This window comes from Octodon degus, unplaced genomic scaffold, assembly GCF_000260255.1.
Source record: "Octodon degus isolate 3935 unplaced genomic scaffold, OctDeg1.0 scaffold00011, whole genome shotgun sequence".
In the NCBI taxonomy this organism is placed as follows: Eukaryota; Metazoa; Chordata; class Mammalia; order Rodentia; family Octodontidae; genus Octodon; species Octodon degus.
Genome location: NW_004524587.1, coordinates 14,108,461 through 14,134,250, shown reverse-complemented (window position 1 = coordinate 14,134,250; position 25,790 = coordinate 14,108,461). Strand labels below are relative to the sequence as shown.

General features: G+C 47.4%; 2 protein-coding genes across 5 annotated transcripts in view; both read left to right on the top strand.

Moving 5' to 3' along the window:
* The window catches only part of Dus2 (dihydrouridine synthase 2), a 52,508-nt gene extending 34,845 nt beyond the window's left edge, over window positions 1–17,663 (top strand). For all 4 annotated transcript variants that reach the window (XM_004625841.3, XM_023709407.1, XM_023709408.1 and 1 more), the window contains exons 8-16: window positions 4,435–4,500; window positions 4,683–4,753; window positions 7,687–7,773; window positions 9,458–9,626; window positions 13,087–13,208; window positions 14,418–14,567; window positions 15,683–15,770; window positions 16,769–16,842; window positions 17,065–17,663. In XM_004625841.3, coding sequence (XP_004625898.1) covers window positions 4,435–4,500; window positions 4,683–4,753; window positions 7,687–7,773; window positions 9,458–9,626; window positions 13,087–13,208; window positions 14,418–14,567; window positions 15,683–15,770; window positions 16,769–16,842; window positions 17,065–17,299 — 1,062 coding nt within the window. In that variant the 3' untranslated portion in view covers window positions 17,300–17,663. The remainder of the gene's footprint in view (window positions 1–4,434; window positions 4,501–4,682; window positions 4,754–7,686; window positions 7,774–9,457; window positions 9,627–13,086; window positions 13,209–14,417; window positions 14,568–15,682; window positions 15,771–16,768; window positions 16,843–17,064) is intronic.
* Window positions 17,664–24,127: 6,464 nt separating this feature from the next.
* Nfatc3 (nuclear factor of activated T cells 3) overlaps window positions 24,128–25,790 on the top strand; it is a 156,771-nt gene continuing 155,108 nt past the window's right edge. The window contains exon 1 of the mRNA XM_012513521.2: window positions 24,128–24,496. Coding sequence (XP_012368975.1) covers window positions 24,394–24,496 — 103 coding nt within the window. The 5' untranslated portion in view covers window positions 24,128–24,393. The remainder of the gene's footprint in view (window positions 24,497–25,790) is intronic.

Below are 25,790 nucleotides of genomic sequence, written 5' to 3'. Positions count from 1 at the left end.
TGAACCAAGGCACTTCACACTAAGCTACATCCTCAACCCCTTTTTTATTTCTTATTTTGAAACAGGTTCTTGCTAAGTCACTAAATTCCTTAGGCTAAATTCAAATTTGAAGTTCTTCCATAGTCTCCCAAAGTGCTAAGATTACAGGCATGAGCCTCCATATCTAGCAAGAAATAAAAGTTTAAAGTGAGGCCATGTAGGAATGGGAAGTTAACTTAAGAATGTCTTTGGTGAAGATTTTGAAAATGATCTTCACAAGTTCCTGGATTATTTAAAATTCCAAGGGATCTGAGGAGTACTGAAATACTATAATTGGCTTTGGACAATCCATAAATATATGTTTAAGACAAGAAAAGTTCAAGATGGAAAATTTTATGCCGTAGATTATTTTTATCTCTCCGTGCTTTCATTTATTAGTCTTGATCAAAAAGATAACAACCAGACATGGTGGCACATGCTTAGGCATCTACAACAAGAGGGAGGCTAGCTTAACCCCATGAGTTTGAGATCCAGCTTTTTAAAAAGTAGGGGCTGGGTGTGGTGGCACATGCCTGTAATCCGAGCACTTGGAAGGCTGAAGAAGGAGGATTGCTGTGAGTTTGAGGCCAGCCTGGGCTGCATGAGTGAGCTCAAGTCTGCCTGCACTACATAGTGAGACTCTGTCTCAAAAAAATGGTAGTGGGGCACAGTTGAGAATTTTCTATACCTTTGCAATAGAAAATGATAGACAGGGAACTATCAATCTCTTTTTCTTTTTCTTTTTTTTTTTTATTTTTTTTTTTTTTGTGTGTGTGTGTGTGTGTGTTTGTGTGTATGTGTGGCCAGCTCAGCCCACCAGGGGGCAGGGCTGGCTGGCATGTGGTGCTGGGGGATCGAACCGTGGTCCTTATGTTTTGCTAAGCTTGTTCTAAATAGGTGCTTTAGACCACTGAGCCATCTCACCAGCCCCAATCTTTTTTTCTTTTAAGACAGATTCTTGCCATGTAGTTCAGGCTGGCTTCAAACTCACAGTGATCCTCCTGCCTCCCACTTGGGATTGCAGGTTGGCACCACCACGGCTGGCTGGGAGTATCAATCTTTTAAAAAAGCTTCCACCAGGCAGTGCTACAATACCTGTCCTAGATTAAAAACCTGAATTTTAGATTCCAACTCACTAATATCATTTCTTACTCCCACCTAAACTTTTGTGTACCCTCTGGCTGTGTAGGGTTATCTTCTTTGTGTACAGTTCTTCTTGGGTCATGGCTACCAGTCTTTAAGGACAGAAATTGAACTCAGGTCTCACTGATTTCCAAGCTTTGCTCCCCATCCTCTTTATCTGCCCCTCTACAATAACCAGGGAAACTAGGCTCTGCTTTTCCAAGGTGGACAGTGGATCTGGTGAAGCAAGCCTTCCTGGGGTAGATGTGCTGTTCTCTTGCTCAGGTATATACTCATTTCTGGTCCTTTTTCCCCAGAGACTTTCACAGGGACATGTGTTACAAACTAAATCTGGAGAGTTGGGTGTCCAAAAGAGTTTCACGCTGGAACCCAGTTTCCTCAGTGTGGTTTTCACAACTGGCTAGGGCCTTTGGTTATCCAGTTTCCTTCCTGATCCTTGAAGTGAACAGAAGTACTAAAGAAAGTAGTCAGAGATGCGTGGAAAGAATCAGCCAAAGGGAAAATCCACCAAATAGAATATTGGATCAGATCAGCTTGCATATCTCAACTCACCAAATACAAGTAGATTCCAGGTGAGCACGTGCAAGGGAATTTTGAGATATGTTGGTGTGTACCTGAAGAGTAGACAAAGCGAGATTTTGTTTTTAAATCTTGGAAATTGAACACAGGGTCTGCACACTGAGCTACATCCCAGCCTGCTCATCCATCCATATCCATCCTTTCATTTTTCTTTCTTTCTTTTCTTTTTTTTTTTTTTCTTTTTTTGCAGAACTAGGGATTGAACTCAGGCCCTTGTGCTTGCCAGGCAAGTGCTTATTCTACTGAGCTATCTCCCTGCCCCCTCGTTTTTCTTTTTGAGACAAGGTTTCACTATGTAGTTTAGGCTGGCCTTCAACCCTCTTTGTATCCCAGGCTGGCCTTGAACTCAGTGTTATCTCCTGCCTCAGCCTCCCAAGGAATTACAGGTGTGCACCACCACACCTGGCCCCTGGCCCTTTTAATTTTAATTTTTTTTTTTTATTTTTATGTTGAGACATGGTTTAAGTTGTTAAGTTGTTTGGGTTGTACTCAAACTAGTGATTTTCCTGCCTCAGCCTCCCAGAGTGCTGAGATTATAAACATGTGTCATCATACCCAGCTGAGAGAATTTTTATGGTATGTCCCAGGACGTGGCAGTTCCCTCTTAAAGTTTAAGTGCCCCTTTAAAGCTTGTTAGGATATCCATAGGACCTCAGGCCAGTTTTACTTTCTAAAGGCAGTACCTGGATACCAGTTGTGCCTGGTGGAGAAAACTGTCTTATTCATGAACTGTTCACCTATACCTGAGAAAAAGGTCTCCTCTTGGGCCAGCAAGATAGCTCAGTGGTCTAAAGCACCTGCTTACGCAAGCTTAGGCAGGTGTGGGGGACCATGGTTCGATTCCTGGCACCATATGCTTCACTAACCCGCCCTCAGGGCAGGCTGAGCTGGCCTAAATAAGTAAATGCATAAATAAGAAAAGTAGGTCTCTTCTTATTGGTTCTGGGTACTGTCTGCTGCTCCTGTCTGTCTAGGCTCAGAATTGGCAACAGCAGCGTGAGTATCCTCTTTGCTCTTGTACAAAGGTCTAGTTCTTAGAAGAGGTCTTTCAAGATCACCTTGCTTGGCATGAAGTTTTTGGTATAAGACAATAGCCATGGCGTAGGCATGCGGTGTCATCTAGCCTGCCCCTGTATTTCAGGGTACTGGAAATTGAACCCAGGCAAGCTCTACCACAGAGCTACGTTCCAAGCCCCCCTTTTAATCCCTAACCCTTTTTATTTTATTACTTTATTTTTCATTGTGAGATAGGATCTCACTAAGTTGCCCAAACTGCCCTCACACTTTGGATCCTCTTTCCTCAGCCTCTCAAATAACTGATATAACAGGCATGTGCCAATATGCCTTACTTATATCTCTCTTGATCTCTGACTCTTTTGCAGTCTGATCTTACTACCTACTTAGCACTTTCCTGTATGATTTCTTGATCTTTCTTTGAAATCTTTCTTTCTTTGAAATCTTTCTTTCTTTCTCTTTCTCTTTCTTTCTTTCTTTCTTTCTTTCTTTCTTTCTTTTCTTTTCTTTTCTTTTCTTTCTTTCTTTCTTTCCCTTCCTTCCTTCCTTCCTTCCTTCCTTCCTTCCTTCCTTCCTTCCTTCCTTCCTTCTTTCCTTCTTTCCTTCCTTCCTTCCTTCCTGTATGTATTTTAGTACAGGGTCTCACTATGTGGATCAGACTTGTAGTGATCCTCCTGTTTTCAATCTCCTAAGTGCTGTGATTATAGGCACATGCCATCATGCCCAGTCTCAGTCTCCATTTCAGCACACCCCAGGGGCAGGACCAGCACAGCACACTGGGGATCAAACCCCAGTCACTGCACCTGCCTAAGCAGGCGCTTTAGTCTGCTGAGCTATCTGTCCAGCCTGAAATATTTTTCAATTACTATAGAATAAGCACCTTTTACTTCGTTGAAAAAAAAAAAAGCAGTACTAGGGATTGAATCCAGGGCTTTGTGCATGTTAGGCAAGTGCTGTACCACGGTACTACATCCCCAGTACTTATTATTTTGTTTTATTTTGCAGTCCTATGTTAGTTTCTCATGTAACTGAGACTACATTATAGGCAACTACAATCACACCCTGCCCAATATATTGTCTTTTCCTTTACCAATATTACTCCTGTATATCTGTCTACCCTATAGAGAGGGGTGCATGAATACAGGGCTTAAGCCCTGAAAGGCAGCACTCAGGAAACATTCCCTTTCCTTCACCCAGGAAAGAAGCTATGTTTTAATCAGGAGTAGGCCTCAGAATCTCACTGAGAATGGAGTGTATTTGAAATACACATTAAGCCCTTGCTCCTATAGACTCATCTAGGAAATAATAGGGAATAAGGTAGAATCTAAGAGTTGTGGGGGTTGTTTTTTTGGTACTGGGAATCAAGCTCAGGGCCTTGCACTTGCCAGGTGGGTGCTGTGCTGCTGAGCTATATCCCTGGCCCAAGTCTGTGTTTCTTAAGCTTTCCAGGTAGCTCTGATGTTTGTTCTGGCAAAGGATCACTGTTTCCACACAGAAATATATACAGATCCAGTCACTCATTTTTCTGTGTGTGTGTGAGTGTGAGTGTGTGTGAGTGTGAGTGTGTGTGTGTGTGTGTGTGTGTGTGTATGATTGTGTATGCTTGCCTTCTCTTTAGTGCAAGCAGTGTGGTAGAACAGGTGTATGCTCCTATGTGTTCTTTTGTGCTTCTCTTTATAGATCTTGAGCACACTTGTCAGAGGGACATGCAGACCTGTGACCTGCAAGATTCGCATCTTACCATCGGTAAGGATGGGGTGTTACATTTGAAGGTCAGTCCTCTCTGGTGATGTTGCATTTAGGGGGTGTGAGCAATTCCTGAGGCACTGAATTAGGTTTGGTGCAGGGGTGTAGTGGACACATATTAAAGAGCTGGAAGCTATTCCCCTTGGACCTCAGTAACCACACTGTAAATCTTCTTCCCCCAGCTAGAAGATACCCTGAGCCTTGTAAAGCGGATAGAGAGGACCGGCATTGCTGCCATTGCAGTTCATGGGAGGTGAGTGGTCACTTTTCTAGTGACTGACTGGAGAAAGATTCTTCAGCCATTGATCCTCACCAGACCACAGATGATAACCAACTTCTCTCCCATGTATTTAGCCTATGCATGCCTAATCCTCTTTGACATTGACATCCTATGAGTCAAAGGAGTACTGAATAGGCTTGTATTTTCTGTGTCATTCGTGGAGCACCTACTGTACTAGGCCTGCTGTGAGGTTTATATTTTTTTTATTTTTATTTTTTTTTATTTTAATTTAATTTAATTTAATTAATTTATTTATTTATTTATTTATTTATTTATTTATTTATTTATTTATTTGTGGTACCAGTGATTGAACTCATGACCCTGTGTTTGCCAGGCAAGCACTTATTCTACTGAGCTATCTCCCTGGCCCTGTATTTTGTTTTTGTTTTGAAACAAAGTCTACTGTGTAATTCAGGCTGGCCTTGAACTTACAGCAATTTTCTTGCCTCAGCCACCACCTCTGGCTTGCTCTGAACTTTATATATACAAGAGGAAAGAGAAACACCATAGGCCCAGGATGTAGACGTGGTAGAGATAGAGTGACTTGCTCAAAATCGTATCAGGAAGTGGTATAATTAGAATTTTATTCTCTTTCCATTTTATTGTGCATTGGCTTCTTCCCTGAATGACCCCAGGCAGATGGCTTTCCTTATACAGGCGTGGCACTGCCTCTTTTGCCTGTCCTTTTTGGACTACCATTGATTCCATTGACTTTTTTTTTTTTTTTTTTTAATGTATTTGGTATAAGGTCTCATTACACAGCTCAGACTCTAGTATCCTCCTGTTTTCGCCTCCCCAGCACTACAGGCGTGTGACACCACACTCAGACTCGATTGCAGGCTCAACATGCCCAGGAGGCAGGGCCAGTGCAGCATGTGGTGCCAAGGATTGAACCCCGGTCCCTGCACTTGCCTAAGCAGGCGCTTAAACTGCTGAGCTATCTCTCTGGTCCTCCACTGAGTTTTTTAAACAATCTTTGTGTCTGTAGCCAATGTGCTATCTGCAGACAGCTCAGATATTTCTGAAGGTTGTCCTTGGCATCCTAGTCAAATCTGTTCCCTGTGCCCAAGATGTCGTTTGTTTTTTCATTTGTTTGTCTTTGTATTTTTTAGTACAGGGTCTACAGGATCTATAGGGTCTCACTATGTAGGTCAGACTCATAGTGATCTGCCTGTGTTCAGCTTCCCAAAAACTGAGATTACAGGCATGCACCACCATGCCCCGTCTCAATCTCTGTCTCAGGGTGCCTCAGAGGCAGGACCCACACAGTACTCCAGGGATCAAACCCCGGCCACTGTGTCTGCCTAAACAGATGCTTTAATCCACTGAGCTGTTTGGTGGGCCCCTAAGATGTCATTTGGTAGAGAATCCTTGACAGGATACTTCTTGCTCCTCTGGCCAATGTCCCATTTGGTCTGAGGGGTCTTATAGGAGCAGCCCAAGCTGCTAGTGGTGTCTGTCATAGCATTTTCAGAGGACACCCAGAATTCCAATGTAGAAAACAAAAAAATAGTTGTCTCAAGTTGAAGCTAAGAGGGGAATGTATAGCCATACATTTATGTATGTATTCTCCTTCCTGAGGCAGCAGGCTTTGGACTCCAACTGTCTGGTTTCAAATCCCAGCTCGCAGGCTGTAAGCTGGGAAAGTCAACCTTTCTGAGTACCACTTTCCTCAACTGGAAATTAAAATATTGTAATAGGATTGTTGTGAAGCTTGCATAAAATTTTGAATAAAAGCTTTAATACACCGCCTGACATACAGTATTTTCCTGAAAAGGAAGGTGCTACCTTTGTCAGAAGGTGGAAACACTGGGAAGTCAGATTTGGGTGAGTTTAAGGAAGGACTTTCTGCCTATCAGAGCTGTTGAGAAAAGGCTAAAACTGCCTACTGGGAATAGAGGAAGGTAGAGGTAGAGCTGGGTTGGTGGGGCCTTCTAAAAAGTCGAAGAATGTAGCAAAGGAAACACTTGTTGATCCCCTTTCCTGCATGTCTCTGAGCATAGCTTAGCAGAGGCCTCACCTCAGTGTCCCTAAGACTTACTTGGTCATGCACAAGTTTCTTGCAGTTGACCCTGGAGGGGCCCCAGCTTGTATCCTGCTTCCCCTGCGGCTTGTTGCCTACTGCCTGCCCTAGCTGCTCTGGGAGCGGGGGCCTACCCTGTGCTTCTCTTCAGGATCAGCTGTGCAGCTTGGCCTCAGTATAAGCAGCTGTGTGGGAGTGGCCAGCCTGAGCCATGGCAGCTGGTCCCAGTCTCTTGGGGAGGGGAGGATTGGGACACTAGGGGCAGCATTCTTTGTGATCATGGTATCTCCCCTGCCAGGTAAGTATAGGGGCAGCATTCTTTTTTTTTTTTTTTTTTTTTTCTGAACCGGGGATTGAACTCAGGCCATTGTGCTTGCCAGGGAAGTGCTTATTCCACTGAGACATCTCCCCAGCCCCAAGACACAGTTGTTGTTTTTTGGTTGTTTTGTTGTTTTTTTTTTTTCCAGAACCGGGGATTGAACTCAGGCCCTTGCGCTTGCCAGGCAAACGCTTATTCTACTGAGGGGCAGCATTCTAATGGCAATGTCTGTCATCTCTGGCAAAGGCAAAGGATGCCAAGGAAAAGCTACGTGACCTTGCATGCTAGGCTACCATGCTGACCACCTAGAGCATGTCTCACCTGCAGGCTTCTGAGACCTGGATTTGCCTTCTCAGCACAAGCCTGTGCTGAACTGTCCTTCACAACAGCACTCTTCCCCAGAGGTCAGAGAGGCCATGCCCTGCAACTTGACCCTGATGTCCATATGGCTGCCTGAGGTTCAGTAGGGAGATCAGTAAGGTTTGGCTAAGGTAGTCTTTTGTGAGCAGTGACAGGGCTGTTGGCAATCAGCCCTCAGCCCCATCTCTTTTCTTTATCTCCAAGGAAGCGTGAGGAGCGGCCTCAGCACCCTGTCAGCTGTGAAATCATCAAAGCCATCGCTGAAACCCTCTCCATTCCTGTCATAGCCAAGTGAGTGTCATTTTCTCCTGCTTTACTTTTTATGTCCCATCTCATTCAGAAAAGACTTGCCGGCATACAAAAAAAGGAATGAAAGAACATTTAAAAATTTTAAAATGACCATAAATCACTGGGCATGGTGGCACTTGCCCATAATCCCAGCACTCATGAGGCTGAGGCAGGAGGATTGCTGTGAGTTCAAGACCAGCCTGGGTTACATAGTGAATTCAAGCCAGCCTGAATTATATAGTGAGTCTCTGTCTGAAAAAACAAAACAAACAACAAACAATAGGGCTGGAGAGATGGCTCAGTGGTCTAAAGCACCTACTTGGAACAAGCTTGGCAAAGCACAGGGACCACGGTTCAATCCTCCAGCACCACATGCCAGCCAGCCCCGCCCCCTGGTGGGCTGAGCTGGCCACACACACACACACACACACACACAATAAATAAATAAATAAATAAATGTTAAAAAAATAATAATAATAATAATGACCAAAAGGGAAAAAGGATAAAAGTTAGGGTAAAAAATAAAGTTGTGAATGAAGTTGAAAAGTGCCTGTTGTACACATAAGGTTGTTTTACCTTTGGTGGGAGGTTGGCATAGATGTGCTAGGGCAGCTTTGAGCTCTCAGGATCGGCTGGAGTGGGATTATTTAAAGCAAGGAAAGCAAAAATGTGGCCACTGAAGTAGCACTATAGTTCCTTGACTCAGGGAACATAGGCAGGTCATAGAAACCCAGGTGACAAAAAGAAACCCAGGTGTGCAGCTGGGTGTGGTGGCACATGCCTGTAATCCCAGCACTCAGGAAGTTGAGGCAAGAAGATCACCACACACTCAAGGCTAGCCTGGGCTACATAGTGAGTTTAAGACCAGCTTGCACTACATAGTGACACCCTGTCTAAAAAAAAAGAGAAAGAGAAAGAAAAAAGCCAGACAAGCATTCTGCACAGCTTTTGTCTGCAGGTGTGAGATACTGGTGAGCAGCCCAAGGCTACTCTGTCCAATTCAGAGCCTCAGCCTAGAAGGCCTGGCACAGAGAAGCTCTGATAGAAGACATATATGACTGGTGGGAGGGAGGAGTTAAGGGTAGATGTGGTAGCCAGGGCCTGCATCCCCCAGGCAGGAAGTTTTAGAGAGGTTTGGAGAAGACAGGGCTACTCAAGACCCTGGAGCCTGTTACTGCTACTGCCACCTGATGGTTCTTCCCACAACACAGCTATCTCTTAACTGAGGCTGCCATCTGACATCTGCTAAAATAAATGAGCACAGAGCAGTTTCTGTTAAGGCCTTTAGAGCAGCAAGGTGGAGGGAGAGGAATTATGACCAAACTAGACCTTTTTTCTTCCCTTTACAGATTTGACCCAATCCTTAGCATATGGGTAAGTCTTCAGCATGGGAGTTTGCTGTTGCCCCAATATCCTAGTTTTAGGTCCACATTTTCAGAAGTAGCTTTGATCACTGTGTCAGATGTAAGAGACGGAAAGTAAAATCTCTGGAATACCTGTTAAGTTCCAGGCATGACTCAGGCAATTTTTCATATATTGTCTCACTTAGTACTCCTAACTTCATAATGAGGAATGCACTTTAATCCCACTAGTTGAGGCTCTGGTAGCTGAAGGGATCTGACCAAAAGCTACACTGTTAGTTGGTTCTGTGTTGGGAACACTCCTAACCCTCCTGTTGCTTTTTCAGTGGAGGGTCTCATGATCACATCCAGCAACATCTGGACATAGAGAACTTCCGACAAGCCACAGCTGCCTCTTCAGTGATGGTGGCCCGAGCAGCCATGTGGAACCCATCTATCTTCCTCAAGGGTGGTCTGCGTCCCCTGGAAGAGGTCATGCAGAAGTACATCAGATATGTACGTCTCTGCACTGTGTGTGCGTGTGTGTGTATGTGACGGATCTAGCTGTGCAGCTCAGGCTGGCCTTGAGCTCATTCACTTTGTAGCCCAGGCTGGTCTTGAACTCACATGATCCTCCTGCCTCAGCCTCCCACGTGCTGGGATTACAGGCATAAACCACTAGGCCTGGCTCTGCAGTCTTTTAAAACCACCATTTCTCATCTGCCATGCTCCTACAGAAAAAAAGGATTGTATGGGCCCTCCAACTGCCAGCAGCCCCTGTTACTGCTGTCCTTCTCTTTTCTTCCTCTTTTTGTTTATTTATTTATTTATTTATTCTTTGGTGGTACTGGGGATTGAACTCAAGAACCTGTGCTTGCCAGGCAAGCACTTATTCCACTGAGCTATCTCCGCAGTTCCCATATTTATTTATTTTTAAATCTTTAAATAGCTCAGTGGATTAAAGCACCTGCTTAGGCAGAGGCAGGGGCTGGGAGTTCAATCCCCAGGCCTGCTGTGCCAGCCCTGCCCCTGGGGCGCACTAAGATGGCAGTTGAAACTGGGTGTGGTGGCGCATGCCTGTAATCCTAGCACTTGGGAGGCTGTAAACAGTAGGATCACTACGAAGCCAATCTACACAGTGAGACCCTGTACACCCTGTCCTAACTGTACACCTTGTCCTAAATTTAAAAAATAAATAAATATCTTTTATTTATTTGGTACAGGGTCTCACTATGCAGCATGCAGCTTGGACTCAGTGATCCTCCCGTCTCAGCCTCCCCAGTGTAGGGATTTGGTAACTTGGGTTTGGTAGCTGACATGGTATACCTGGGGTTCCAGGATTGAACGCAGGTCCTTGCACTTGCCAGCCAGGTGCTTAGACTGCCTGAGCTAGCTCCTCAGCCCCAGTTTATTTTTTGAGACAGGGTCTTGCTATGTGGTCCTGACTGCCTTGAATTTGTAGCAGTCTCCTGCCTCAACCTCCTGAGTAGTAGGGTTACAGGCATGTGTCACCATGCCCAGCCCCCCCTTTTGAGCTCTTTAGTATAGGATTGGGTTTCCCCAGGTGCCGAGTAAAGAGAGAACAGTGGTTCATGTGCCCCTGCCATCACCTACTTGTGAAGACTCAAGAATGTAGAGGTGATAGCAAGGACTTTCTGGATCCAATGTGCTGCTGAGACCGAAACACATTGTTTTCTTTCTCTATCCTAGCTCCATATACACACGTGCCTGCACACAGACAATGAGATTCTGTGTCACGGAAAACAGGCATGCTTCTGGGTTGGCACAGGTACAGCCACAGCCAAGAGGAGCCACTATTGTTGTTGCTGGGGCCAGATTATCCATAGAGACTTCTTACCTGATTTACCACATCTTTCAAAATATAAAACTTAGCCCCTCAGGCCTGGGAGACAGCTCAGTGGCATAAGCACCTGCCTGGCATGTGCAAGGTCCAAGTTTGATCCCTGGTACCACAAAATAGACAAACAGAAAACTACCCCTTCCTGTGCTTTATGCTGGGATCTGAACCTAGGGCCTCAGGCATACTAGTCAAGTGCGCCTGCACTTGCTCGCTCTCTCTCTCTCTCTCTCTCTCTCTCTCTCCCCTTTTCTCTTTTTTTGGGGGGCCAGGATTTCACTATCTAATTCAGGCTGGCCTTGAATATGCAGTCCAGGCTGATTTCAAATGTGCAGAAATCTTCCTGCCTCAGCCCCCTGAGTACTGAGATTACAGGCCTAAACCACCTCACCTGTTGGGAATGGCTTTTTGTAAAGCAGTTTCTTCTCACGAGGAGCTTGGTAGTAGTGGCAGAGACATTTCCTTGCAAAGGAATTTTTTGTTGTTGTTTGTCTTTGTTGTCTTTTTGTGATAGGATTTCACTATGCAGTTCAAGCTGGCCTTGAAGTTACTTTGTAATACAGGGTGGCCTCAAATTTGGGGTAATCTTCAAATCCTACCTCAATTTCCCCAGTTCTGGGATTATAGGTGTGTGCCACCATGCCTGGTTTCTACAAGCAAATTTTTGATGCATTCAGCTAACACTGGCACTTTGATTGGTTGCACCTGTCTATAGGCCGTGACAGTGAGGGGTTCTCAAATTCTTCAGTGAGTTGGGAATGAGAAGAGGGTCCAGCTCTCACAGGAAATTTATATAGTCCTCTGCAGTGCCAGGCTCACCTATGCCTGGGAGTGCCTATGCCTCCCCATGCCACAGCTGTGCTCTGGCAGTTGTGACTGCATAGAATGTGCATATTATCATGGCTGCCTAAGCTGGAGGAAGTAGAAGACCATGTTTTGTGTCCAGGGCCAGGCAGTCTGTCCTAGAGCTTCCCCTTCAATGCTGCAGTTTTTATTCTTTTGGTTCCAGGTATCCTCTTGGATAGGCTGGTGACCACTGGTTTTCCATCAGTCTGGGTCAGCTTTGCCTCAGCCTAGGTCAGCTCTTCAGTTCTGGCCAACTGGCAAGTATGTGCTGAGCCTGCTCACTGGGTGAAAGGTGATGTTCTCACTCTGCTCAACCTTCCCTGAGCAGATCTCAAGAGGGTGTGTTGTCCTGGAGAAAGGGAGTGGCCTCAAGTGTTACAGGACTGCTTCTGGTCTAACCAGGTGCCTTCTGGCCCAAACAAGCTGAATCATGGCTCTGATGCCAGCCAGGGTTTACCCATTTATTCCCCTCTCTGTCCTAAGCATGCTGCCACACGTTCCCAGACACTGATGACATAGGCTCAGGTAGAGATTCTACAGTAGTTAGGGATGAGGGATGGGATGGGATTCTGGAAGAAGCAGTCTTCCTTTGCTCTTGCTCTTCTGCCCTATCCCAGCCATGCTGTGTCTGTGTAGACCAGTTATGGCAAACGTATGGCATGCATGCCACAGTGGACTGTTTATATCATTGAAAGCTCTAAAAGATTCCCCATCACTGACCTAGACAGTCTTCTTGCCTCCTTGGGCCTCACTCCCTAGGCTGTGGGAAGGGATAGCTGATGCACCTCTTAGTTATTGAGATACAGAAACAGACAGGAAATGTGTAAGCACGGGGCTATGCCCTACCTATGTAAGAGAAGTTGGTGAGAGGCTAGTTAAGGTCCTGCCTGTTTTGCTTAGGTTCTAAAACCTAGAAGAATCTTATTTTTATCATGGGACTGGACTTGCCATGCCAGAATTTGGTGTTCCCCTTTGTCCCAGAAAATATTTAGCACTAGGTTCTTCATAGTAGGCTGTGGAAACAGGAAGGGGGTCCCTTCTACTTCTATGGCTCAGGCAGGCTGTCTAGGAAAGTGTGCTTTAGGTTGTGGGCGTTGGCTGTGACCCTTAATCTTTGTACTGCTAGCTAGGGGAATAGGTGGCTAAGTAGACGTGGCTTTTCTGAAGGAGTCACATTACTTTGGCTATATGTATACCTCTTGTGCCCCCTAGGAGCCCCTTCCCTGCCATGGGAGCCTACAGCAGATAGGCTCATGCCAGTTCTCCTCCTAGGCAGTGCAGTATGACAACCACTACACCAACACCAAGTACTGTTTGTGTCAGATGCTACGTGAACAGTTGGAGTCACCGCAGGGAAGGTTGCTCCATGCTGCCCAGTCTTCCCAGGAAATTTGGTAAGAAAAGCAATGGATCATCCAACTGTCCTTGCAGACATTGCCCAGGCTTGATTTTGAGCCTTAAGCTGACCTTCTGAGGACCCAGGGACACAGCCTGCTGGACATGGATGTGGAGGAGTGGGTCATTGGTACAGCTTTGCCTCATAGAAGAGAATACCTTTAAAACTCTGGAATGTTCCATTCTGAGACTGATTTCAGTAGCAGAAATTGGAACTAGGGCACTAGTAGGGTAGAAGAATGCAAAGGATAGGCTTGGCAATTCTTGAGGAGAAAGAGCTCTTCCATTAATGCTCACATACCAGGGACCTCCCAATGGTCAGGAGAGAGAGTCCCTGGCCTGAGCCTACACCCCTTATACTGCCATTGGTCCTCAAGATCCAGTGCAGCTCCAACTTAGGTGGTTGACATGAGGTGGGTCCTTCATAGTTTAATCTAGTTCTGGTTCCCTTAGTTCCATCTGTCTGCTTCTTTGTCTTCATTTCTGTGCTTCTACGGGTCCTCTGCTTGGAAGGGATACCTCCTCATGTGGTCTGTATCCTCCCTCCTCTAAGAAGCCTTTCTGAACCACTCTCATCCTTAGCGCTCCATCTTCTCAGGTGTTCTCTAGTCTCCAAGAGCCCTCCTAGCAGGGAAAAGCCCTGCCAGAATCCTTCCACCCCTAGGTTTTGACATTGCTTCTGTCCCTGTCCCACCCAGCTTAAGCAGCTCAACCTTGAGAACACAATATAAGTCTACAGCTCTGGGTGATACCTCAATTTAGGCTACTTGTGGCCACTGCTTGTGGCCCAGTACAAACTGCTTGGTGATCAAACCTCTGTCTCTTTCTTATGTGAGCCACATGAGGATAAGGCTAAAGCACCGCCACCCTGCCCCCAAGCACTGGATCAGCTTAGTCACACCTAGCCAGGGACACCTACCAGTTTGGCCATCCTTGGTAGAGAGACTGCAGGTGACCTGTAGAACTTTTCCTCCCCAAGCCAGCCCTCCTCTATCCATGCTCAGAAATTCATGTTCTCTCTCCAGCTTCTAATCCAAACAGACCTCAGACTTGGGGTGGGTAGGTGCTACCTTCCATTGCCCAGACCCCCAGTGGAGTTTTGGTGTATATGATCCAGGAGTTTCTTAATTGTGGAGCCCTTTGTTCCTCTAGTACCACTGGTGCTGCTCTACTATGGTATCTGTCCAGTTCTGCTTCTTTCTCCATAGTGAGGCCTTTGGCCTTGGTACCTTCTATGAGGAGACCACACGAGAGTTAGATGCCCGGAGGGCTGAGCTTTTGGCCAGGACTCCAGAAGAGTTGGGGGAGCCAGCTGAAGATTCCTCCGGTGTCATTAAGATGGCCGTCAAGTTTGATCGGTAGGTTTCTAGTTTGGCCCAAGAATGGGCCAGGGTCAGTGCCAGGATCTGACTGGCCCAGCAAACTGGCTGCCATATGCAATTGGTGGTGAACTTAGGGATCACACGTCTCCCTGGTTTACATACTTGTCATGAATTTTCAGCATCGCCAAGAAGGTATTTTTTTGGAAGACAGTAAGCCAAGGCAGCACTGTTGGTGTGCATGTTGTCCCAAGGACTATAGAACTCCTTTTTCTTGATTCACTCATTCTCTCAGGGTAGGGGACTTCCCTCATGTTCCGGAAAGTCTGTGGTTTTCCCCTGATCTTGAGGAGCCAGCTATCTGTGTTGAGCTCCCAGTAGCTGCAGGAGCTCACTCTTATTTGGCTCAGTATCCCTGCCCGGACCCACTGTCCCACACCAACCCTGTGGGACCCTCTCCAGACAGGTGTAGCCTCAGGCTGATTCTTGTCTCAGACTGTAACTCAGCTTTGAATGGTGCTCTCATCCTTGTCCTCTGCCATCTGGATTAGAGCCTTTTTTCAGTCCACAGGCCCAGTCCTGGAGCCAGTCTTTTCTGTCAAGGACTTCGGGGGTGGGGACGGAAGTATAGCTGTTGGCCAGTCATATGCCAGAGGGAGCTCCCAGTGGGAAGTTGGAACTTGTCCTTCCTACCCTGTCCATCTGTTATAGAGAAACCAGAGTCTGTTGTGTCCATGGTTGCAGCAGATCATCTTGACTCTTGGCAAACAGAGTATGCACTGAGCTAGACTGATATTGTATGACCAGCTGTGTTGTTTACTTCTACCCATTCCCTCTGATCTTGAGAGCCAAACTGGACCTTCTTTCCTGACTATTGACAGTAGTTTTACAGGGTTGAGCTCAGAGTACTTGATCCTCTCTATCCAGTATGTAAACATTCTGAAACTCAGTCTCTCTTCAGGGAGACCCTAGTCCATAACTTGTGGTAAGACAGGAAGGGTTTCCCAGGAGAATAGCCATAGGAACATTAAGGCAGCAGCCTGGTGTCTGTTCCTCCAGTTGTGTAATTCCTGTCAGCAACTGAAGGGGGCCCTTGCTGAAGAAGGTAGTGGAGGTGGTAGGTAGTCCCTAACTGCTGCTGCTTCTTTCCCCAGAAGAGCATACCCACCCCAGATCACCCCCAAAATGTGCTTGCTGGAATGGTGCCGGAGAGAGAAGTTAACACAGCCTGTATATGAAACCGTGAGTTCTGGCTATGGCCTAACCTGCAGCCAGCCACAGTGCTGGTGCCATCACCCCTTACCCCACGCCCAGCATCTGCTTAGCAGGCTGCTTGGCTGGTACCTCATCTTGCCCTCCATCACTCTGCCTTTGGCTTGTTGTCCAGTTCTGGCATACACATCTTTGGATCCAGCCTCAGTCAGTGCAGTACATAACTGGGGTCCCTGAGTTAAAAACCTTGAAATAGTCTTTCTACATTTCCCTTTGTTCTTATAGGCACTGCATATTTCTAACTGGCCTTCTGGCTTCCAGCCTTGTAGTTTCTGGACCTTATGTCCCTATTTGCCGCAGTAACTTTTTGGGTTTTTTCACACAAGGTCTCACTGTGTAGTATAGGCTGGCTTTGAACTCACTATGTAGTCCAGGTTGGCCTCAAACTTATAATCCTCCCACCTTAGCTTCATGAGTGTTGGGATTACATGGGTGTGCCACCACACCTGCAAGAGTGACTTTTTCCAAAATAAATTAAACCTCTGTGTCCCATTATAGAAGCTATCAGCTCCCCTGTGGCTGTATATTCAGCATAGTGCATACCCCCATACCTCACTACTTTAGGTCTCATCTACTCAGTACTCTCTCCAGTCATATCACCTAGTCCCTCTTCCAGGGTTTGCCTTCTCTGTCCCATTTACTATCCTCTCTCACCCCTTTGCCATCTGGTACACTCCTCATTTGCAGGGACATCCAAATGTCAGGAGGAAGCCCCATAATATACAGTGAAAGACTGTGACAGCCCTGTGCTTAGGTCCATGAGAGAACTGTGGACACACTCATTATCATTGTCAGTTTGTATGTCTGTCCTTTTCTCATGCACCAGACACTTTCTCATGGAAAGCAATTGTGATCAGGCAGCCTTCATTTGACTTGGGTTGGAAGTACTTCCCTTTATCTACTTTTGAAGAGATGCAGCAGATTGGCCTCTAGGGAACCCACCTTATTTCTTTCTCTCTCTGCATTAGGTTCAACGACCTCTAGATCGCCTATTCTGCTCTACTGTCACGGTTGCAGAGCAAAAGTACCAGTCTACCTTATGGTGAGTTTCTTCATCAGAGGTCATGAGGCTTGGCATGAGGAGATCTGAATCCATCATAGCCTGAGAAGGTTAAGCTATACATGGGCACTGGTGCCCCACCTGATGCCCTTACTCAGTTTTGTCAGAATTTCTGCCAAGGGTATGCAGAGTTGGTAGAACCTTCTAGCTTCTAGTCCTATACCTTGCACACCTATGTTACTGTCCTATGTTTTGTCTATCTAGGGACAAGTCCAAGAAACTGGCAGAGCAGTCTGCGGCCATCGTCTGTCTGAGGAGCCAGGGCCTCCCTGAGGGTCGGTTGGGTGAGGAGAGCCCCTCCTTGCACAAGCGCAAACGGGAGACCCCTGACCAGGACCCTGGGGGCCCCGGATCTCAGCAGCCAGCATTTCCTGGAGAGCTATGCAAGAAGCCCTTCATGGCCTTGGAGAGTGAAATGAGCCCCCTGGAAGGCCGGTGACTACTACTGCCTCTGCCCTGGTGACTCACTCCATGAGCCTACCTCTGAGATGGCCTTGGATACCAGAGGATAAACCAGATGCCACTGGGCAATTTGGTGGTCCTAAGTGGAGGGAGTTACAGGTCCAGGCCCAGGCCATTAGCCTGAAGCACAGGCCAAAGAATACCCCAGGGTACATCCCATCTTCCCTGGTGGGTCTGAGGTATAGGGCCAAGTTTCCAGATTTGGGTTTTTTTTTTTTTTTGAAAACAGGAAGCTTTTCAGATGACACCTCATCAAGCTGACATTGGTGCAGTGCAATAAAGATACCCCCTAACCTCACCCATGGCTGACCACTTAAGCCTTGGGCATCTTGAAACATGGATTTGTGTCCTGCCATAATTATTCCATTCCTACCCTCTGCACAGAGATGGAATTTCCCAAAGCATGTCCCACTAGGCACAGTGGTGCATGTATGTAATCCCAGCACTTGGTAAACTGAAACAGGAGAATTGCTGCAACTTTGCAGCAAGCCTGGGCCACATAGTGAATTCAAGTCCAGCCTGAACTACTTAATACCCTGTCTCAAAAAAAAAAAAAAAAAAAAAGGGAAAAACAACAACAACCTAAGCACGTCCCCTTCCCATTCTATGGATTTGGTAGAGGTGGGGAATGAGCTATCACCTTTGATGCCCACTTGACTTTGACTGAGCCAGGAATGCCCTAAAACCCATTCTCCTTATGGGAAACTTGAGCTCCTAGGTATCAGTTGATTTTCTTGATGGAAATCTGTGGAATCTGGGAGGAGGACTAGGGCATCTGAGGCCCCATTAAGAAACCATCCCACGGGCTGGGGAGATAGCTCAGTAGAATAAGCGTTTGCATGGCAAGTGTACAATCCTGAGTTCAATCCCCAGTACCACAAAAAAAAAAAAAAAGAAAAGAAAAGAAAAACCATCCCAGTGAGTCTGGGTGGTAACCTGAGTGTTGGCCTTGAAAACAGGAAACTGTTTGACCCCCGAGTCTCTTTTAAGCCTAACAGCTGGCTGGACTCAGACCTAATAAAGTACCTGCCCTGGGCAGGGGGCACTGCAAGCTGCTGATGACAGCAGTTTGGTTACTGCAGTTCACAGCTTATATAACCCCTCCCCCAGTCCCACTTGGGGCGGAAGGAAGTGGCAGATTCTCTTTAATTTCCTCTTGGCAGTGAGAAACAAACAAACGACTACCACCACATCTCTTGGGGCCTCCCCCGCTTACTGGGAGGGGCATTCTGACCAAAGGTCCCCGCCCCACCCCCAGCTTCCTCCACTGTAAACATGCTGCCCTGTCTGTACCTTTGCCAAGCTGTTTAGGGGGAGGATTCACCTCTGGGCCAAGGTCCTCTTCTGTGCATCTCCCTGTGGCAAGCCTCACAGCTCTGTGGCAACCCAACCCCAAGGGGGCCAGGCCTCTATGTCACACCAGCAGCCACTCTGGGTCAGGTTTTGATGAGTGAGGCTTTATCTTAGTCCAGGTGCTTCCCTGCCTAGCCACCCCACTTGCTCTTCTAGGTGCATATAGATAAGGATACTATACACTCAGCTGCCTCACACTGCACTTTACAGTTTGACCTTGGGCAACTCCTGCCTAGCCCTCTCTGCTTGCAGGGGCCCTTCTCTGACAGTGGATCAGCTGTCCTCTGCTCTGTGAGATACAGGAAGATAACAACCCTGTGATTGAGTGGCTAATGGAGTCACTCCATGCCAAGACTGCCCTCGCTTCCTAGATTGGTGCACCCAGAAAAGCCCACCTCCTCCATATAGAATTGTCTTGGTCCCGTCTCAGCTACCAAGCTTTAGGCACAATTTATTTTTATTTTTTATGAATTTAGGACAGGGTCTCCAGGGTCTCACTACACAGGTTGGACTTGTAGTGATTCTCCTGTTTTCAGCCTCCCAAGTGCTGGGATTACAGGTGTGCACCACCTGTCTCTCAGTGAGACTCAGGGGCGGGGCCAGCAGGGCAGGCCAGGGATTGAATCCTGGCAGCTGCGCTCTGCCAAAGCAGGCACTTTAATCTGCTGGGCTATCTTTAAAAAAAAAACAACAACAGGGGCTGGTGAGATGGCTCAGTGGTCTAAAGCACCTACTTAGAACAAGCTTAGCAAAGCACAGGGACCGCGGTTCAATCCCCCAGCACCACATGCCAGCCAGCCCCGCCCCCTGGTGGGCTGAGCTGGCCACACACACACAAATAAAAAAAAATAACTAAAAATGGTGTCAATCAAAATGATCCTTTTACCTTTCCTTATGACAGACTAGATTTGGGCAGGCAGATAGGCCCCATGGGCACCCCCTCCCCCATGCCTCCAGCACTCTAGGGAGAGTGCCCTGGGGACATGGCATTGGATGCTGAGATCCAACTCCCTAGTGGGACTGGGTGTTGATCTCAGGCCTCTGTTTCCATCAGTGTGATTTTCCTGAGTAAGCCCTTGTCCTAGCAGGTCAGGTTCATTTCTGAGTTGTGGGAAATGAGCAGCAAAGATAGAAGCCTGATATTAGGATAGCAACTGGAGATACAGCTGAAAGGCACAGCGTTTACCTAGTATGCACAAGACCCTGGTTTGATCCCTAGCAACACACACACGCGGGATTATAGGGGCTCTGAGGGTGCTGGGGGGGGGGTTCATCTGCAGGGCAAGAAGTGAAGAGGGGATGCACTCTGAGGATATCTGGCAAAGATCCTGGGTACATATTGGCCCTCAAATGATCTCACTTTTAATACATCTTACTGTACTGCTCTCAAAGTGATCTTGTCTAAAACCTAAGACTGACTGAGAAGGCAAGTTGATCCTGAAAGTTCCACCCATCAGCCTTACCAGGTCCACCCTGCACTAGGCCTACCAGTCCTCTGCCTGGGCTAGTAACCACACTTAGCCATCTATTCCAGCCACCTTGACTGAGGCCCTCCCCATAGTGCATCAGATTTTGGAGATGAATGTTTTGATATAAGCATGAGGTGGAGGGATAAGGCTAGATAGGATGGCAGGACTTTCAAAAGCACAAAAGAAGACAATTTGCCAGGGTAGAGGTGCACACCTGTAATCTCAAGCACTCAGGAGGCTGAGGCAGGAGGATTACTACTCAGGACCAGCCTGGACTACAAAATGAGCTCTAGGCCAGCCTGAACTGCACAGTGACTCTTGTCTCAAGAAAACAAGAACAACAAAAAGCCTGAATTTATGCAAAAATAGGGGGGAATCTCTTGAGCCTCCCACATACTACTCCTGGTCAGAACTCTTCCCTAGCTCTCTGACTGCCCTCTGGACCAGGTCCAAAACCCTTAGCCTCGTGTTAGAGGACAAAATGCTGACCTGTCTTCTCAGCAACCTGTGCTGACTTCAGCAACTAACTTTCTAAGGTTGTAGTTGGCTGGTCTTATTCTCTTGGCCCATACTGGGTAGGACCTGCTGAAGGGCAGTCCTTGTATCCTCTATAGCCAGTGTTGGCATGGGGCAGGACAGAGCCTCAGAAACCTAAAATAAGACCTCAAGGTGAAGAGAATGCAAGACACAGAGGGGAAGAACTTTTCTAAACTCCAAGGTTTCTCCTGTATTCCCTAGTATAAAACAAGAGGCTATGGGGTCTGATGGAGCACACCTGTAAACTCAGTACTCAGGAGGTTGAGCCAGGCCTGCTTTGAGTTCAAGGCCAGCCTAGGCTACAAAGTGAGTTCAAGCCTGAACTACAAATCAAAACCTGTCTCAAAAGTCAAAACAAGAGGCTGGGTGAGCTAAGCTATACCATCCCATGGCTCTGAGGGTATAGGAGGGCCTTCACTAAATGTAGCAGGAAGGCTAGGTTTATGGCAGTTGATAAAAGATATAGCTCTCCTTAATCTTCATGCTTGGCTTTTTTTTTTTTTTTTTTCAGAACCAGGGACTGAACTCAGGCCCTTGCACTTGCCAGGGAAGCACTTATTCTACTTTGCCATCTCCCCAGCCCCATGGCTTGTATTCATACACTTAGAAGGAGAATACAGAAGCCCCCAGTCCTTGGCCACACAGTTCTATCAGTTGCACTGGTTTCTGTTTCACAACACTCAGAGAAAGCTGGAAACTGGTCAGATGACCTCCAGAAGCCTTGGAATGAGGCTAACAAGCATGTGTGCCTTCCAGTTTCTTAGAAAGTGGTGACTTGCTTCCTCATTTAGCACCCACTCTTGTCTTAGCCCTCATCACTGCATGTTAGATCACCAGTTTTCCCCACACCAGAAACCCATCCCACAATATGATCCCCTTGAGTACTCTCCAGATGCTTGATGCCTGAGAACACAGATGTATTCTCTGTGGTTCCATCCCAGTGGGGTGGGGTTGGAGGTGTTGACAGGCCCAGGCTCTACTTCTTGACTCCCCTCTGGCTTGACTGGATGAGTCTCTGGTTCAGGTGAAGGCATGTCTGGAAGTAAGATGGCCTGGATAAAGGTCTCTTTTCTCAGATGACATCTCTCAGATGACAAACTAAAAGGTATGTATGTGGGAGTGGGAAGGAAGATATAACCTGAAGAGGCTTTAAATTTTATGGGGATTGGGAAGTAAACTGGCGAAGGATTGGGGACCCTAAACTGTACCAGGATTGTGTTACGTGTACTAACACTTGGATGAGCAACCTGTTAATGGCAGAGGGCTGCAGCTAACATGGCATTGTGCTAAGTTCTCCAGTCAGGCCCTCAATGTTGAAGATCCTCTGAAGACAGGGTAGTTCATTGAGGGTTTTCCACTCACCTCAGCTATGTGCTCCCTCTTCTTGACTACTTTTATCCTCTGCAAGTCCCCTGCTCTAAACCTTTCCATGGCTCCCCCATCCCCACATGCTAAAGCCTGGGGCCCTCACAGTAGCCTACAGCACTTTCCCTACTAATACAGCCTTACTTATCTTTGCTTTGGTCCACTGTATGTACTTTTTTTTTTTTTTTTTTTTTTTTTTTTGAGACAGGATCTTGCTACAAAGTTCAGGCTGGCTTTGAGATCCTGTCGATCCTCCTGCCTCAGCCACCTGAATGCCATGATTACAAATGTATGCCACCATGTCTGACTACTGTATGTACTTTCTGGTCTCCATGTCTTCAGGAATCTATTCTTTGTCTGGAACAAACTTTCCTTACCTCTTGCCTGTCTCCCATTCCTACCCATCTTGTAGAGGACCTTTCAGCCAGAGTAGTTTTGAAATTTCAGAGCTCTTGGCAGAACACTAATCTCTCTGTAATTATAGATTTGCTTTCCTCCCCCTCCAGTGCCCCTGAAAGGAGACTAATTTATCTCTGTACCCTCCAGGGTCTGCTCAGGTATAAGCACAAAGCTCTGAGCTCCTAGGAATGAACCTGTCCAAGATGAACATTTCACATGCTCAGGACATTGTTTTCTCTCCTGATCTAAGGCTTCATTGGGCTCTCTTAGTTGAATTTCCTGGCAGCTAAGAAATGACTGAGAGTTCTACAAGGAAGTCTCCCCATCAACTCCTTCTCCCAGGGGATTTTGGGATGTTGTGGGCCTTGTGGAGTGGCATTTCTGAAGCCTTTCATTTATATGAAAACCGGTGTGGTAGCTGAGTTCATCTAGCAACGCTCACTTAGGGATGTAATGTGCTGCAGGCTCTGTGCCCAGTGCATGGAGCCCGTGAAAGTAGTGTCTGTAGATTCCCTAGCTACACAGGTGCCTTGGTGGAGCCTTGAGTAAACATGCCAGGTTCAGTGTCCCCAGACCCCATAAGGCGGTGTCTTAGGCTGTCCTCAAGGGACGGAAGGTACCCTGGAGAGGGGCCAAGAGTGGGGCCTGCACGCAATATCACTTTTCACTGGCAGCCACCAGTTTGGGTGGCTTGATCCCTTCTGTGTTCGTGTCTGTGTATTAGGACACAGACCTTTGGTGCAAATTTAACAAGGGACCTTCCTGCCATAGTACTAGCACACGCCTATAACCCCCATACTCGGGAGGCTGAGGCTTGAGGATCAACGTGAGTTTGAGGCCAGCATGGGTTACACAGTTCAAGGCCAGCCTGAACTAGGAGCAAGAGACCCTGTCTCAAAAAATAAACTTCCCAAACCAAGGGGCTTTCTGACTCAGCTTGCTCAATTTGCAGCTGGGGACAGATCCTGAGACTAGGTCTCCGCAGAGGCCTAGAATGCTCATTCTGTCCTCAAGGAGAGCAAGCAGTAGCCTGGGAGGGCCAGTGGGGACAAAGGGGTAAGCCCCCAGGTGGGGTGGGTGTCCAGCGACCGCGAGTTCTGCCTCAGGACAGGACGTGCAACGCAAGGGCTCTCTTCTGGCTCTACCCCAAACTAATTGCGGTCATCGTGACCCCTCCATTGAGGTTGGGGTGGGTGGACCCGGGTGTGAGCGGTAGACAGGTAATATCCGCGGGGCCGGGTATGCGGTCTCTAAGGACCGCCATACGGATTAATGCGGCACGGTCGCCCACTAGCAAGCCCATAAGCCGAGCCCTTCCGGTGCCCCTGCTGCGACGGAAGACCCTCTCCAAAAGAAACCTAGTTGACCTACAGTGGGTTCCTCAGTCCAACTGGAGCGAGCAGTCACTCGGCTATACAACCATCGGGCTTGCAGGAAGGGGAGTAAAGACAGCAGACTACAACTCCCGAGAGGTAGGTAGTAAGGGTCTTCGCCTCTCGGTGCTCACGTGACTTTCTTCTCGCCGAGAGGGAGTCACGCGATAGGCCGGAGAGGGCGGGGCACCCCGGTTTGTCCCCGGCGCCAGTGGCCTATGGGCTGCTGGGCCAGATGGGTGCGCGGTAGGGGGTGGAGTCAAACGCGCTGCGGGGCGCGGGAGCGCGCTGGTGGCGGCCACTGTGGGCGGGGAAAGGGGGGCGAGGGACCTTGGCTAAGGCGACGGTGGCAGCTTAGGCACCCGAGGCTGGCGGTAGTGGCGGCTCCTTGTGCGGCTCGGCCAACTTTTTAGTTTGAAACGGAACGGAACGGAACGCTGGGCGTCGCGGGCCCCGCCCGGAAAGTTTGCTGAGGAGCCACGACCTCTTGGCCGGCGCGGCCCGGCATGAAGCGGCGCTGAGGAGTCTCCTCCGCCGCCGCCGCTTGAGGAGCTGCAGTACCTCGGACCACGCCGATGACTACTGCAAACTGTGGCGCCCACGACGAGCTCGACTTTAAACTCGTCTTTGGCGAGGACGGGGCGCCGCCACCGCCGCCCCCGGGCTCGCGGCCTGCAGGTGGGTGCCGGGCCGGGTGGGACCGAGGAGCGTCTGCTCTCCTCTCAAGCCAGCTCGTCGCTTCTCGAATCGGCTGGTTGTCCGGGGACTAATAACCCCGACTGTGTGCGCGTGGTGAATGAAGATGGATATAAATCGCCAAGGCGGCGTGTGGGTTGCTGCGACGTGGAGGTGACGGCAACCGAACTAGGGGAACTTGACGCTGGGACGCCAGTGGTGGGTGGACTCTCGGGATTTGGAGGCCGAGGGTCCGGGCCGCTGCCCAAGTGGCGTCTGGTTGTCGCTCGTTGCCAGCGTGTTGCAGAGAAAATGTCTCTGTGAAGTACTTAAGCGCATATATTTTTTCATCTCTTCTAGGGTCTTTAATTGACAGATGCACATTCTTGAGTGTAGACTTCCCTTAAAAATGTTGTACATGTTTTTAAAAAAAACTTTGTTAGGAGAGTAATGCTTTCGACTTCCAATTACTCAAGTTTATGGCTCACAGCTAATTCGAAGTGTAACTATAACGGGATTTTTTCTGAAAGCGGAGTTTTGCTTAAGCATAGCATTTCAGAAATGTTATTTAAAAGAGAGATGCTTCTTCCTAGCTGTCCTTCAAAGTTGAGAAAGTCGATTTTTGTTTTTATGAGAAAGCTCTCCTTAGAAGTTAATTTAAAGGATCTCTTAAATTGCAAAAGCTGGGCTCCATAATGCTTGCAAGTCAGACCAATCAGGAAATAGAAACAAGATGACTGGGGACTAGAGCTCTCCTGTGACCTGGTTTGGAATACTGAGGTACATTAAGTTTAGTTTCTCTATTACATTTGCAGGCGAACTTCAAAAAAGGAGATGGATAAGAGTGATCCCTATTTATTCTTTCTGGGCATTAGGTGAATTACTTACGTTTTTGTGTTGAGTAGATTGTTCTCCAGATTTGCATTGAAAAAGTTACATGAAGGTGAGGCTTAAGAATTTGCTGAGCAGTATGGTACTAAGTCTTATCAGTTCTTTTTAATCAGTACTTGTTAGATGTCTTTTTAATGAAATACATAATTTATAATAGTTATATATTGCCTGTTTTTCAATTGCACTAATACTATTTAAGCGCCTGTGTAGAAGATACTGTTAGGTACTTTGTCGTATTGATGCAGAAAGGACTGAGGCGTCACAAGGACTTTGGGAAGTAGACACATGCTTAAGTGTGCTGCTAGGAGACCGAATTTGTAGGGTGTTTTGTAATAGAGGAAGAAACAGAAAAGTGCAATTTGTGGAGAGGGTGGTGTTGTACTTAGACGATTTTGGACTTAGCAAA